Raw genomic sequence first — 16,669 nt, forward strand, 5'->3', positions numbered from 1 at the left:
CTGCTGTCTGAAGCAGCCGTCTCTCCCTGCCAGCTACCAGAGTTCTCCCCTCCAGCCCCTCTTCTGTATGTAGTTAACAGGGTTGGGGTTCCCTGTTACAGGGACCCTATGCTCTCTACGCCTTTGTCAGGGGCGGGCAATTATTTTGGGTGGAGAGCCGCTTACTGAGTTTTGGCAAGCCATCAAGGGCCAAATAACAGGCAGCCAGGAGCGGATAAATTTTAATTTTCTAAATTTTTTAGGGGCCCTACGGGCCAGATAGAATGGCCTGGTGGGCCACATTCAGTCCACGGGACACGTTTTGCCCACCCCTAACCTATGTAGAGATGTAAATTATTTTGGGATCCTGAGTCTCAGTTTTCAAAAGTGACATGGACATTTTAGAAGTCTAAACCTTTATATTTAGCTTTTATAATCATGAGAGTGTTAAATGGCTCAAGTACTTGGGTATAAAAAGCTATCTTTCATGTTATATTGCCTTGGAAGTATAAACTAGATAGATCTGAGCCTGTTTAGCATCAAAACCCCATTGACATGTCAAAAACTAGTATAATGGCATAAAATATATCTGCTGGCCTTCTGCAAAGAGACCACTTTGTTGAGGAAGGAACCACTTGGCTTATATATTCTTTTCAAACTGAAGTGAAAACAATCTAGAAAAGCTTTCTTAGTGATGTTGGAACTGAAGCTTCACTGGGCTTTTTCCCGAGCATTTTTTTTGTTTTGTTTTAGGGTAAACAACAAAATCCTGCAGGACTTGCTTATTCTGGTTTCGAGAGAGGTGGGTCCTTCTTGTAAATGAGACTTCCCAATCTGAAGCCATCGTTCAGGAAAATAGTTCTGAATGGCTGATGAATGCTTTTGCTTTGTTGAGGATAGATTTTGTTTCTGGGAGTGCCCATTTGGATTTTACCAAGAATATGCCTCGTTTTGAACATGGTGACTCCTGTCCTTAGGTATGCAGATGCTGCAACACACAGCTCCTCTTCTGAACTCTTTCTGCTTTTTAATACTGATTTTAAAATTGTTCTGACTTTTCTGGCTTTGAATGGATTTGCTTTAGTGTACTTGACTGCTCTTCTCTCAGTCTGCTCCCCCAGCTCTTCATTAAGATGTGAATTGCTGGTTTGCTAATCTACCCTGATTCTAACCGCCTGATGTTGGGAGCTAGGGTTTTTACCCCTTCCCCTCCCTTCTATAAGTATGCCCCTTTGAGAGCAAAATGTGCTTTCTGGTGCCATTACTGATTTTGTGTTCTCTTTCGATATTTAAAACCAGATTAAGAAATGGCCTGCGTGAATGCTGCTGCTTTTTATTGTTAAGAATGGGTATTTTCACAGAGCAGAATTGTATGCTGTCCTCCACTCTTCTAAAATCACCCTGGACAGAAGTCATTTGTTGTGGTGCTGGAACAAGTCAACTATTAATTGTCATCTATTTTTTCTTTCACCAAGTGACATGTTTGTGTCGTCTTCCTCGAAACAATATCTGTAGTGTTTAATTTCCTGATTTAGTGTTGTCTGTTTTGGAGGAAGCCTGTTTAGAAGAAGAGCATGTGGTTTTAGACAGGCTTTGTCAGATTGGGCTAGTTCCAATAACAGTGTTAAAATGCGCTTTTCCATGTGCCATTGAATCCTGGAGGAATTAGAATTAGCTTTTTTTTTTTTTCTCTCTCTCTCTCTCTCTCTCTCTCTCTCTTTTTTTTTTTTTTTTAAATAAAGCATGCATCTCCATGCCTATTTTTGCTACTCACCTGGCTTATTCTGATATTTAACTTTCTGTTTTATACTAGTGACTACGATTAGCTGAAAACTAACTTTTATACCAGTGACTATGATTACCATGAATGAGGCATGTAACATTTACATTATTGGCTTTTTAAAATACATTTTGGGTGTGTCTACAGGTGCATTTGATGTGGGGCCAGTTTACTTGCGAGTAAACGCTCCTGGGCAGGTGTCTACACGTCCAGGGAAGTGGGAGCAGATTGGCTGCTCAAGGCACTAAACAGCTTCTGCTTCCCGGGGCCCTGCACCACCAGAGAGAGCTGGAGGCTCTGGCTGCAACTTCCTGCCACCAGAGGCCACTTTTAAAAGCCAGCCCCACTCCCTGCTCCCTGACCAGCTGCGTTTCTGGCCAGGAGCAGCGAGCAGAGCATGGGGGCAGCATGTGACAGCTGTCTTGCCACAGCCTCTGCCTCCCCGTGTCATGGCTGCTTCAGCCCCTGCCCCTGGCAGCAGTGCCCAGCGCCCCAGGCTCCTGCTGGTTACCGTGCTGGCCCTGCTGGCTTGCTGCCGCTCACTGCCAACTGGCCCCTGGCTGCCTGGGCGCTGCTGGTTCCCCCATGTGCAACGACCGCCTGCCCGGCTGAACTGCGCCATCCCAGGGCTGCTGCCACCTGGACCCTGTCCTGCTGGCCAGACCCCAGCAGGGACATCAATGATGTGTTTCTGCACACCAATGCCAGGCCCATCTGCACCTTCCTGGGCCTTCAGCTCCACCGCCTTTGGGCCCACTGGGCCAGCCAGGACTGGTGGCTGCACGTTGTCCAGGCCACCTGGGAAAACGAGCAGTGGCTGGAAGCATTTTGCATGACCTGGGCCACCTTCCTGGACCTCATCGAACAGTCCACCTGCATCTGGAGTGGCAGGACACCACCATGCAGCAGCCCCTCCCCATGGACACCTGGTTGGCCATTGCCCTGCCGAAGCTGGCCATGCCTGCTAGCTTTTGCTACATGGACCATCTCTTTGGCGTGGGCAAGGCCACCACCGGGGAGGCCGTCCTGGAGGTGTGAAGTGCCCTCTGGGGCATGCTGGGGCACACTGTGCTCCGTGTGCATGACCCCGTGGAGGTGGTGGCAGGGTTCCATGCCCTGGGATTCCCCCAGTGCGTTGGGGCCTGGGGTGGGACCCACATCCCCATCACCTGCCTGCCCCATGGGGACCACCTGTACCACAGCTAGAGGGCCTTTCACTCTGTTGGGCTCCAGGCCATTGTCAATCACCGTGGCACCTTCACCAATGTGCTACGGCGTAGTAAAGTGTGTCATGTAGACCCACCCGCTGATAATTTAGTTTGTGAGCTTTTAAGGTTTAAATTCTTATTCTGTTTCAGTGTTGGCTATGGGAGTTGGGGGGAGGAGGGAGCATCTCATGAGACCTCATAGGTCAGGGATGGGCAAAATATGGCCCTCCAAGAGATTTTATCTGGCTTGTGGCAGGTCTCTTGGCTGCATCCAGCCCAGGCGTGGGGGGACAGCCCAGTTGGTCCCACCAACCTTAGGTATGTGGTGGTGCAGTGGCTGGACTTCCCAGCTGTGGGAGCTTCCTCTGCCCGGCTGTCGCTGCCAGTCCATCCCCCGCCCACTGTCGTGGTGGCAGACAGAGTGAGCAGGGAGGCGGCTGGGTTGGGGGTGGTCTTCATGGAGATTGGCCTGGAAGCCCTGTGAGCAGGGCGTGCTCAGCCGGGCAGGCGGGGTAGGGCTGTGGGTGGGCAGGGAACAGCATCCAGGAGTGGGACAGGTTGGTGGGGCCTGGGGCTGAGGGCAGAACCGCGATCTGCTCCCTGGACGTCCCTGACTGTGCAATTGGTGCCTGTTGCAGGGATGTGCAGGGAGCAGATTGCAGCTGTGACCCGGGCCCTGGCTCCTCGCTGTCACCACCCTGTGCTCCAGTCCTGAGTCATTTTGAGTGAGAGTTTTTTAAAATACTATTTTTTTTCTTTAAGTGGTGAGAGGTATTAGTCTCTTAACTCAGAGTAAACGTGAGGAACATTGCTCTTTGGCATGATGTTACTGCAGTTGTAATATTAATTCTTGGTGCTTGTTAACTTTTCTCCCTTTTCCTTTGGGCCATAGTTTAGTGTTCTTCGCTTGCTTCTCTCCGAACCAAGAACAATTAGATAATATATTTTTGTGATGGCTCAGTTAACTGCAGTCGGTGTGTGTTATCCATCATCTTATTAACCATCAGTTAGCTCACTTCTTTTTTAAAAAGACCTGTTAATATATTTGTAGCCACTTCATTTTCAGTAAGTGCCTGAAGTTAAAATTCAGACTTATAAAGATGGACTAAGTTTGTACTTTTGAAAGTACTAATTGAGATTTAAGATGGCAAGAAACCAAACCACTATTCTGTGCAGTTCTTCATTATTATAGAAGAAAGTCTGCATTGATATCACAGTTTTTCTCCCAACTGAAATTAAAAAATGCGGTGACTATAAAAAACAGTATTTAGTTCTCTTCATAAAACCCTATGTAGGTCTCCTTTAATCTTTATCATCATTTAAGAGTGCTTTTTTTCTGTCTCTCTCTCTGATACAAGTGAACATTTACCCAGTTTCTACTGGATGGTGTTATGAGCCTGATAGGCTTTGCGAGACTATTTTAGTGGTATTTCACAAGGTTCTTTCTAAAAGTGGTAAAAACAGGGTGGCAATGTACAGTGCACTCCAAAAAGATAACTTAGGATACAAGTGTAATGTGAAAATGTTTGGTTTTATGCTGTAAATTATCTCCTGAGCTGTCAGCACTTCCTTTCAGTTGGGGGTCATTGCTTTGTATATATATGTAATGAACATACTGCATTTTTTTCTGCAAAGCACAGGAGTGTATTGGGCCCAGTTCTTTATAAGGCATTCTAGAATTAAACAGTGAAATGCTCTTAAAAAATAATAATTTTACTTTAAATTCATCCACAGTTTGCTGGCTGTGTTTGAAATCCATTCTTTCAGCCTAAGATGTCTCAACCCTTTTAATGTTCTTTGCCTCAACAGACTTCCATTAAGGATTATTAAGAGACATAATATTAGTTAACATTTATTTTGAAGCTCTGCATGTTTACTTTTCAGACCTTGGGGACCCATTTCTGGATTAATTGCTATCTAATTGCTACAAATAAAACCTCAGCCGTGCAGGCATTTCAGATTGTGCTGAAGTGTTTTTGTTTTTTTAATTCTTTGGCTTTCCTTTCCTTTAATTATCTGGTAAATGATGCATTATTCTTTTACAGTCCCATTATTATTCCTCTTTTTAGTAATCAGTTGTTGATTTCATGACCATGTTGCTATTTCTTATATTGAACTTTACTTGTGACAGTTCAGTGACAGCACAAGCTCCTTCATTCTCCTGTTCCCAAACTATATCAAGGATATTAATAGAGAAGTCAGGTGGAGGCAAGGCATTTTAAATATGGTAATATCAAATTTGGGGTTTAAAAACCATTCTTTTCTTTCTTGCTGTGCTGAAATACTTATTGCATGGATCAGTGTTTTTAAAAGTGATACAACTTAAAAAACAAAACAAAAAGCACCCCAAAAAAACAATTGATGTTCTAGCATTTTAAATACTTTAACAAAAATATGTGTTTGAGTTTCCAGCATTATGACTAATCTAGGATTTGGTAACTTGGTCGTCTGATTTGCTTAAGAGATTCCTGTAAGAGGAATATTCATCTTAAGTTTCTTTTCCTTTCTTTCAAGCTGTCTCTTTGCCTTTTCCCCATTAAACACTTATGGACTCTGTATATACAGGGTCCTCAATGAGATGTATTTTGTCAAAGATTTTGAAGGGTTCAAGCAACTTTTTAAGGTTAGGTGAACAATTTTTAGATGTGGTTATCTTCTTTACTTAAAAATAATTTAGGCAGTAAGACATGGTTTGAAAGGGGCTGGATCTGGGTTGCGTGAGGTGGGTTTCAGGTCGCATCTGATCCAGGTGCTGACCCCACCGAGATGGGTATCGGCCCTGCGCCACTCATCCAACCTTTGAGGCCAAAAAGTTGAGCAGCGCTGGTCTATACCAAACAGTATCCAAGTGGCTAGTGAACTCGTGCCATAAGCTCTCTATGTCCAGGACCTAGCAGTGAGTCTCTGGCCTCAGGTGGAAAAGAACTGACGTTTCTCAAGCAGAAGAATCTGATTTCAGTGCTTGCTGTTGCAGTGAAATTTTGGCCCTGGCGTACAGTACAGCCTGATGACAAGCGTGAAGTCTTAGGTTGCCATGGATTTGTTGCAGTATTTTTTCCCCCTAAAAATCCAGTGCTCTTGTAATGTTTTACAATCTACTGTGCGCCAAGGATGTAAAATGAGTTAATTAAAAAAACCCCTCGTAATTTTGTTGCCAAATGCTCTATAAATAATATTTAATTCCTCCAGATTCTGTTTGGAATTTGGTGAAAGATGAAGTGAGGGTGAAGTGAGTTGTTTTTAAAAAAAGAAAAAGCTTTGTTTTATTCCACGTTTAAGTGATTTTCTCTGTACAGAAAGTTTGGGATCTTTGATGCTAGTGGCTGCATGATCAAGCTTGCCTTGAGAAAGTGGGAAGCCACTTGAACAAACCTACTCTTAGGACAGGCAGTACTGTGTAGAATGCTAATGATGGCTGGATAGTGCTCTTTTAATTATCAGCATTATTCTTAATATTTTTACAGCATAATGTTTATGGGCTATACTGTAAACAGGATGCTTCTAATATATTTTGGTAGCAATTTTAATTTTCCGTTTTGTTTCCAATAAAACGTTCTGCATAGCTGATCACAGGAGAACCTTCTTCCACAGCTGCATTGAACATAAATTCACTGTCAGAATCGTCAGCCTGCAGTAGACCAATAGCTCATCAATCTAGTTTCTCCTCTCCAATACTTGTTAAGGCCAGATGATCCATCTGGATGAAGTGAAAACATCCATGCTGTAACTAATGGTGAAATTTGTATGCCAAGGGGGTATACACTTTCTTGACACCTGCTGGGCCTGATTAGTAAATGCTACCATTAAAAAAAAGTAAAAGTCACATTTCATTTGGAGCGGAAAGTTAGAGCCAGTCAATCTAGACTAACAGTGGCTCACGTAGAAAGAGTTATCTAGCTGCTGTCCAGAAAGAATGAGTAAAGTTGTTTTTTAAAAGAAATTTCTTTGTACTTGAACTACTACTCCAGGGTATTTTTTTTTTTTTGTCATTTGAAAGGAGGCAATATCAGCTAAGCTAGAGAGTGCATAGTAATTATCACTGAATTGATATTTCCTCGTTTTCAGCAACAACGTACAGTGTACAGACTGACGCTGGTCAAAGCTTGGAACGTGGATGAACTCAAAGCGTATGCTGAATTGGTGTCCCTTGGCAAACCAGACTTCATTGAAGTTAAGGTGAGTTGCACATAGTACTTTTCTACTGAATAGTCTGTATTTTTTTTTCCTCTCTCCTCTCCCATATGAAATAATTCAACATTTCATGAGCAAATCGATGCCAGCTAGGCTTGCTCCAAAGCTCATGGTTCTGTATTAGGACCCATTTCTTGTTTTCAGTCTTGGGAAGTTTGGTTAGCAGATCTTTTAATATCTTTTACATGCATGTTGAGTTGTCCATGCTATTATACAAGCCAGGCTTTGCAGCACTGATCATCACTTTCTAATCAACACAACCACAGCCCTTTGTTCTCTGTGGAAAAAAAGACCTTTTTTTTTTTGGTCATCTTTTGTATAGTATAAATCCACTAGTCCAGAGCCCATATCCTGGCATGGTGTAAATTGCCATAGTGGATGGAAAAGGTGATATAATCTGACTTTCACTGATCTGACATTCATCAGTTCTGTAAAATGGGTAAATAATAACCTCTGGGAATTTAAGTGTGGCACAGAAAGAACAGCCCTTAATAAGAGAGTATATTATACCCATCTTATATAGACATATTGCTGAGTGGGGATGCCTTCTCTTTACGAAAGAAATAATTCATATCTAGAGGACATGGAGAAGACCAGTTACATCATGTTCTGTAATGAATCAATCCTGACATTTTCATCTCAACTGAACTTGATCCAGAAACTTCCATAAGAGTCCAAACCATTTATCTCTGGCCTGGACTTCATCCAACTTTATAACATTTGTACTTTATATTTATTCTCTTTTTGACCACAGGAACCTCCACTTTGGAGTAGGAGGCTGGCACATGCCACACTGACCTACACAGTGAAAAAACACCATTGATATCATCTATTTTGAGTCCTCTTCCTCCCCATTTTGTCTCTCCCAACATCATACACATTACTGAATTTGTGAGAGTAATTTTAAGTATGGCAACAGAAAACATTTGGCCTTGCAGGGTACATCATAGACCATTACACAGTGGATGTCCTAGATCTCTTTTTCCTCCAAGTGGCAGCACTTCTTTCTGAAGGGGTTTTTAAATTCTTGCATCAAGAGCAGTCATCTTTTGAAGCAGTGGCACTGGAAGCAGTAGAACAGCCCCTCTTCTCATAGTGAACAGCAGCGAGTATGGGGGAAACAGGAAATAACCTGGATACACCTGATGTTCTCTGTCATATGTGGAAAGGATTGTTTCCACCTGGATCAATACTTGAGTGCAGGTTCCCCAAAGTTGTCTTTAGGATAAGCACTTGTCTCCCTCAGGGCAGAAGGAGGCTGTCAGTTGCCTTTTTCTCTATAGGAGAATTCAACCTTTTAATGTGTTTAAGATGTACCCAGCCAGTTTGATCCTACCCAATGCAGTACATGCCTTGCCTTTTCTGGGAGATGGGCAAGAAAAGGTACTTTGTTCAGGTGATCTGCTGCCTTCTAACATTGATCCAGTTGGTGTAGCTTCCTTCAGACACAGCACTGCCTTTCACAAATCTAAATCGCACCTGATAAGACCAAGAAGTTGCTACAAGAGCTTCAGAGTACTCCACAGGCACTGCGCTGTCCTTATCGCGAGGGGGAGGAAACAGTAAGTGTTATATCTGGTTTGCAGAGGACTGACCTACTGCGCAGAGAAAGGACATGACCTCTTCTGAAGCTAGTCAGTGGCAGAGCTGTGGGTTCAGATTAGGGAGACAATGGCTTCCTTCCCCATGGCACCAACACCGCATCAGTGATATAGAAAGAAAAATCTGTTGTCTGAAAAAGAGCCGGGTCTGTGCAGATGAGGGCTGGCAGACAGCCTGCGTGCAGACCATTAGTCAGAGCTACATCCCTTGGCGTGTCTCGGGTTCTGTTAAGAACACTTGTGCAAGTAGCATCATCTAAGCCTGATTACTCTGATGTAAATATAGCCCTTAAAAATATTGCGGTACTTGAATGAGTTCTTGCAAACAGTGTTATTGTGCTATCTCAGAGGGGAGAGATTATCTGAACCCAGCACTGGCAGCCAGCATCCTTGAGCTGTGATCCTGGCATTGACATGGCTTACCACTGTAGAGCATTGGATGGGTTGCTTTGTTCTGTGCCTCAGTGCCTTTATCTATAAGCAGGTGTCCTAAGAGACAAGTGCCTGATATAAGAGTAGTGCTGCCAGATATACAGGAAGAGCATGAGTCACTGTCCTGTGCTTCTGCATCTTGGGAAGGGTGCAGTAATTGGTGGTTTACTTGTTTTTTGGGGGGTTTTTTCTTTGTGCCGTTCCCTTTACATGGGCAGAAAGGGAGAACTTACTTTGGCATCTTCCTTCTGCTTCCTGGACTCTTAATTAGGGCTTGTAGAATAATGTAAGTTTATTCCATTTTTTGATGCTTCCAAGGTCATGGGAATGGTTTGTGCTTTGAGTCTCTCATTGAAATTCTGCTAGAAAGGGGGCACTGTTTTCAGCACCCTTGGGACTGCTTTGAGACTGACAGCAGCTAAGCTATGAAGACAGAAACGAACGGTTTGCCTCACTAAAAGCACTGATTGTTTTGCATAGTCACCTTATAGAAATGTTGTTCGTATTCACAAGCGAAGATGACCGCATCCACCAGGGTGGGGGGAGAAGAGAGAAAGGAAGCGGGAAAGAAAAAGGAAGGGAGAAAGGAGAGGAAGAAGGAGAGAGGAAAGAGAGAGAAGGGGAGTGGAGGCTAGGTTGCGCAGGTGCACAGGTGATTTATAAGCCTGATCTTTGCCCTGAACAATCTGCTGCAGCAGGGGCAGGAGAGCAACGAGGACTGGACACAAAAGGTCCTCGTTTTCCTGGCCACATGCTTCCTCACTGCCTCTACCTAATCGAAATAAGGTATTGGTTAACTCTGTACATCACAATCTCTGGTAGATCCTGTAATAGTCTCCATTGTAAATGGAGGGTCCATTAGAATCTCTGTCTTCTAAATGCTTATTCATCCTGTCCCATTATCTTAATTTCCTAGAATTGTAGTCATGTGCACATGCCTTAAATAAGAAGGGCCCTGTAGCAAAAATTCCTTGCAGGCAGTGTGCATTTAAGCTGGGATTTTTTCTTTCCCTGGAAATATAACTGATTTTACCGGCATCTGGAACAAGTGGTGCAGCTGTCTTTGTGCACCAGCAGAACATTTTTAGACTGAATGGCATCTCCGTCTTTTTTAAAACATCATGAAATTTTCCGACACTTTCTGGGAGCTAAGGATTTGTTTGACACTTGATTGTGTTTCGGCAGGCTGTAATTTAGAGCTAATAAAGGACAAATGCCTTGCTCCTAGGTGCTTCAGTCAATTATATATATATTTTTTATATTTAAGTTTTTTTATTTTGGGACAAAGCTTTTATTTGCTTTCAATTTTTTTCCTTTCATCTTTCAGTTCTTTAAAACAGGTGTAATGTTTTAAGAGGTGTAAATTTAGTACTCAGTAAAAAGGCAAAGCAGTTCACACTAAATATGACACTAAATTAACCCAGCCAGTGGCCTTATTTGTTCCACATAGTTTCATCTGCCAGTTTCTGCTAAACAGCAGCATTTCTGAAGTGCAGAAGATTTGGCTCAGTAGGGAAGACACAATAGCTTTCTCTTCTCACAGTACTGTTTCCGCAGATTTGAAATGCGGATGGATTACATGGTTCTTTACCTCGAGTGAAACCAATTTCCTTATTTTTTGCTTCTTTTTTTGTTTTGTTTTGTTCGTTTTGGCCTCTCTTTCCTTTTGGCCAGAAACAAGAAACAGTGTTTCCCCCATAGGTGATAGGAAAACAATTGTCTTTCACTCCAGGATAGCTGCTGGCTGGTTCCTCATTCCTCACTCGCTTCCAGTGAAAAAGCAGATCTTGACACCTTTGTTTTAAGACTAGCTTCTCTGAGTTCAGACCACTGTGTCCCTAGCTGTCTCCAGCATGTTGGGTATTTAGATGTCAGCATCATCTAAAAACCATGAGTGGAGGTCAGGGATCTGTCCATCTGGGAAGAACAGTCTCCACACTAATTAGCTTTCTATATAAATAGATGAGACCAGAAGATTGGCAAAAGGTCCAGTCTTATCCATGAGAGGATCCTTCCATCTAGTAAAGGTTGTGGGGAAGCTAACAATTTATCTAGAAACATAGAAAGCTGCAGTCATTTCAGGGACTAAACAAAGCCTACAGATTTTAATCCCGTTACCTGGATTCGTTTTTGTGACTGCCCCCCCCTCCATCATTCTCTCTTTTTATCATCTTTTATATTCAGATCCCTCTATTTGATACACTGCTCTGTGCACGTCCTTTCAAAGCATCTGATGAAATGAGCTTGGACTTGCAAAACCCCATGCTATACATCTGTTTTAGTTAGTCTGTAAGGTGTAAATCTCTACCCTGCCTTCTGTATGTAATCAAGTGAGAGCTCAGGCTGTTTAATCTGAGTTGCGCAGAAATACCACTTGGCTGAATAAAATTGGGATGGTACGTTTCCAAACTACATGGCTGATGGATGGGGTGTTATAGAGCTCTGTCCAGAGTGGTGGGGAGCATTCCTGTGAGACGCTTGGTCTTTTCAGCTCACATCCCCCAGCTCATCTTGGGTGGAGAGTACTGAGATCCTCATGGAGGAGCTACAGGAACAAGCAAGTCTAGAATAAGAGAATGAATGAAATGCCTTTGAACATTAGAGGAATTAAATGTCTTTGTCATGAGCCTGTTTGCTAAGAGTTTACACGTGCCTCCTCCCCAGAAGACCCAGCTTGGGGAAATCCAGGACCAGGAATGTGTACAAAATATGCCTGGGCAAGAGGTCTGGATCTGAAGAAAGCTATTGTAGATCCACCATCCAGTGAAATAAAAGAGGATTTTCCATTGACTTAATGAAACCCCAAGAGTCCTAGTGGGAACATAAGGCTTCCTAGAAAGTAGTCATCCCATCCCAACTTGTGGGGGATCTGTTCTCTGAGATGTTCATCTTGTCCACTTACTAAACCCAACTCATCCCTGTGGCCACCCTACTGCAGCCAGCAAGATACTCTGAAGATGAACTTGGGCTGCATGAGCCAGAAGCATAAGCCAAGCGGTATTGCTAAAATTCCTGTATTAAATGCAGCAAGTCAAAATGTTAAGCTTCTGTCAGCAAAGATGTCATTCAGTGCTGTGATGTGTTTGGATTAGGGACTCTGTATCACAGAGCTCATTCTTTTTTTTCTGCAGTTCCTGGGTAGGTACTGCTTTATGCATTTTTAGAGCTGTTTTTTGTCTAAACTCTTGGGGTCATTCCTGTTGACACAAATACAGGCCTGTCCTTTAGTGCAGCCATGGTACTTTCAGTAAGTGACATCCAAGAGAGGATGTACATGGCCATTGTGACATGGGAGCTTTGTCCAAAATTTCTTCAAAAGGATTTTTTTTAAAGCATATTTGAAAATCAAATACATGCCCAGGACATTCCCACCTTAACCTCTGCACCCCTGTCCCTTGCTGCTTACTTTGGTGTGATGGGTTGTTAAGGAAAGGGAACCTGGGTCTCCATTCAGAGAAGAGTAAGGAATTAAGTTCCCTAAAGTATCTGCCATTGAACAAGACCTTCCTCTCAGTGGGATTTTTCTGGTTAAATGCTTGAAATAAATTGTGTTAATTTAAAACGAATACAGCTAATCTCCTGTTGCTTCAGAGCCCAGGTGAGAGAGATCTGGAATCTTGCAGGGCTTGATCCTAATGGACATTTATACTACTAGGACTCGGTACCCTCTATGAACCTGGATGAAGGGAGAGTTGGGCTTGTGGAGCTTAATATAAGAGACTGATATATTCTATTTACCCTCTATTCAAAATTGACTTGTGTGTTTAATCCACAAAATTTTCAGTTTGCCTGTAATGTTCATGGGCTTTACCAGATTGTTATTTAGAAAGCCACCAGTGTAATAGGCCTACTTGATTTTGTGATTTGTATTTGTCTTTGAAATCAAGCATATTAGGGAAGGCTGTGTGAAATGTAGTAAAGGTTTGTGTCTTTTGATACTAAATAATTCATTCCAAATATAAGGGAGGCAGTGTAATAGATTAATAGTCTAAAATGCACCAGAAGCTACAGGGGTGGAAGTCAGGTAAGTAAATAGAAATGAAGTACTCTTCTTAATAGCCTTGCAATTCACATAACAAGTGTTCTTAATTGTGCCTGTCTTTGCATAACTGAATTGTGCCTTGGACATTTCTCTCCAAAATGTCAACAGTGTTAAGATAATTTGTGCACAAGCATGCTCATTATGCACCCCTGCACAACTTTGACATGGATTTTTTTTCCCTCCACCTCCTTACAAGTCAGTATAGTAAAGATGATCATTAAATGTTCATGGGATTTTGTATGGTGAGTGATAGGAACTTACCTGGAAATGGCTTTCTTTCTCGTTTATACTTACCTTAAGTATAAATGAGATTCAAACTTGTGACATGGGATTGCCAAAAGCCTCTTGACCCACTTGTCCTTATTTGTATTCTACAGCCCTGTCTTCAGGTCAGCACTTTGGAGCTGCTGAGCTAATGGGTAGTGAATAGTAAAAAGTAGAAAATGGACTTTCTGGAGCTATAATCCTTGTTCTTGAGATCTGAGATTTGCTTTGAAATTAAAATGACCAATTAATAAGTTGGCAAGCAAGTTCCCAACAGGAGATGCACCTGCCCCTCTCTGCTCACCCTTGTCATATTAAACATTAAAGATTATTTAAGTGTTTAAAATAGAGGAAAATTAGCTCCTCTTTAATGAGTTTGTAATTACAAGAAGCAAGAGTTGATTGCTTTCACCTGTCAAAAACCTATTCAGAGACTTGGTGCTGTTCCAGTCCACCTTTAGATGGAGACAAGACAAAGTTAAAAATCACTTATCCTAGTGACTGCTATAAAACAACCAAGCAATGTATAATCTTCTGGCTTGAAGAGTCACTAACTTATTGCCATGATCTGCAGAATTTCAGTATGAGTCTGAGCTTGGCAAAGTTTGTGTCTACAATGCAGTTAAACAGGTGTCTGTGGCATGTGTAGATGTACCAAGGCTAGCTCAGGTCCAGATAGTGGGGCAGCCTAGATCGCAATATGGTCTGCAAAATCAACTTGAGAAAACTGGAGAAATACTTAGGTGGCCTTACCAGTGCTGTGATCTGTGCTGCCATGGCTAGCCTGCTACCCATACCTAAACCAGCTAGTTCAAAGCTAGATCAGGTATATATATCTACATGAGCTTCAGTGTAGATGTACCAGGTAGGAATGGGAAGTGTCATCATTGCCTCTCCTGTGGTTTGGTTTGGTTTCGAGGCTCTGAACAACCATATGCCCTTCAGATATCAGTGGCTGAACAGTTCTGAGTTGAACTCGTGCATGGGAAGTTCAGCTGGAGTCAATGGGTTAACGAAATGCTTAACATCAAGCACACAGCCTATTTTCTTACATACCACAAACCCCCAAATAAAACCTTATTTTTGGAAGGCAGAATGTAGGGAAAAAGAGATTTTCTAGAGTCACGGCTGACTGTGGTATATAGTGTAAGTCCTCCTGGAAACTCAGGGTCCAGGAACTGTGGCAGTCTGGGTGAGGCAGCAGGACCTTTTTGGTGTGGCAGGACAGCAACAAGGCTAGGCCTTAGACCCATGTGAGGGCAGTAGTATGACTGTTGTTTCTTTCCTCTAAATAGTCCTTTATATACGTTTCTGTAAATAATCAAGTGTTGTTTCCATACCACACGCCTAATTAAGATGCTACCACATGCCTAATTAAGATGCTACAGGCTGCATTCAGCAGCTCACTTGCCTTCAGCCAGTGCAGTGGTTTATCAGCTACAAGATAATGGCTCACCAGCAGATATGAGAAGATGAGCATTGGGCTCCATCCTGTTGTTTTCAGCCCCTGGGAGAAGTGGCAGCCATCCCGACAGCCACAAATTAGTGTCCACTTGACCTATTCTATTCTGCTTTTTTCCAGTGAAGAAAAATTAGCTTTCTTGTTTAAGCCACATGTCCCAGTTTTGGAGGACTGATTTGGAGGGGAGGGAAAACTGTGCCCGGTATGTGAGTAAATATGGTATATCAGTTCAAATGAGGTTTTACTTTAAAAAAAAAATAATTTCCAAGAAACCCTTTCACATAGCTGTGGCTGAAAATGTTAAGTGACTTTTAAGAAAGCCTAGCCTCAGGAAAAATGTTTGTTTGCATGAAATGGGGGAGGAGGAGCAATTAAAACAGGAATATCCCGCATGTACTTTTTGCAGCTGAAGCATTGTTGTGTTGTACTTGCCTGGGGCAAAACCAAACAAAAACTAATTTATTTTCATTGTCTAAGCAAAGCGTAGTGTTTGAAGTAAGCGGTAAATATAAACCATGGAAATGAGACTAGACATCTGAAATCCTTTCAGATACAGCTGGGCAGGGAGTTCACAATGTGAATAATGTAAAGAGATGGTTTAAATACCAAATCAATCCATACCATCAATACCGTAATGAAATAAATAATACAACTTACCTAGCATCTTTCATCCGTGAATCTGTATGCTGCCTAAAAATGGACCATCATCATCATTCTTCCTTTACAGTGGGGGAAATGGAGGCTTAGGGTGCTTTTTTTTATTTTTGAGGAATGTCCCACAATGAGTCGGTGTCTGATCTGACTTCCAATCCAGAGCCCTTTCTGTTGGGTCGAAGCAGTGCAGGGATAGAAAGAGATTTGGATCGTGTATGTGCATTTGATCTTTAAATATCTGTGTCCTTTTTTTTAAATAGTGATCTTTTTTTAAAAAGGAATCCAGCCCATGGTCACAAAGTTAGTCTTTGTACTAAACACCCTGACTTCAGAGGAGTTACTCGAGGCTTTCACAGGTAGAACAGATCAGAGCGTACCTCCAAGTGTGTGACATCCGAAGGACTTGCATTAAATATTGTAGCTACAATGCATGACTAAGGAGTTCCATTACTGGCTTTTCAGATATAATTGACACAAATAAACTGATGCCCTTTGGTAAATCAACTCGAAAAACACTTTAAAAGAAAACAAACCTATTTTGGCAAGGTATTAGATGTGCATTACAGCTTGCTTGTGTAATTTAAACATTATTGAAGTCCAAGTAATATGTATTTTTATTGCAGGGAATTTGACCTAATAATGGGCAACTTAAGGCCTTAGGTCAAGACCGGTCTAATTTTTTAAAGCAGAGATCCTGTCACTTAACAATAGGTCAGGGACACTTTGATAGCACCCCTTCCTTCTCTTGTCATTTTGCACAGAATTCAGTTTAATGAATTTTAATCAGTGGAAAGTTGGAAGCAAAGCAAGTTCTCTGGTTCATAACAATTACATTGATGTTTAAGTTTATTTCAGCAACTAAGCAGAGTAATTCCCACTTTGAGTTAACTCCGTCTTGCTCCATAGCTGCTTGCAATAGAATAGTTGTTCAGGCCTTTGGTAAGGAACCAGACTGAAGTGGGAGAGACTCTTGTAATGTCCTCCTGAGAACCAGTCAGCACAGGCTTTTTTTTCTTTTTAAGGTATTTCTCTCTCACCGCAGTTATAAGCAGCTCA

General features: G+C 42.3%; 1 protein-coding gene across 4 annotated transcripts in view; it reads left to right on the top strand.

The window, feature by feature from the left end:
• LOC102576049 (S-adenosyl-L-methionine-dependent tRNA 4-demethylwyosine synthase TYW1) overlaps positions 1-16,669 on the top strand; it is a 137,413-nt gene that overhangs the window by 96,227 nt on the left and 24,517 nt on the right. For 3 of the 4 annotated variants that reach the window (XR_009456484.1, XM_059717103.1, XM_019493454.2), the window contains exon 14: positions 7,033-7,143. Coding sequence is in view for 2 of the 4 variants with exons in the window: in XM_059717103.1 (XP_059573086.1) it covers positions 7,033-7,143 (111 nt within the window). In the remaining 2 variants the exon portion in view is untranslated. Of the gene's footprint in view, positions 1-7,032; positions 7,144-16,669 lie in introns of those variants that run through there. The other variant, XR_009456485.1, reaches the window with a different exon arrangement.

The sequence above is a fragment of the Alligator mississippiensis genome, chromosome 14 (genome assembly GCF_030867095.1).
Source record: "Alligator mississippiensis isolate rAllMis1 chromosome 14, rAllMis1, whole genome shotgun sequence".
Classification (NCBI taxonomy): domain Eukaryota; kingdom Metazoa; phylum Chordata; order Crocodylia; family Alligatoridae; genus Alligator; species Alligator mississippiensis.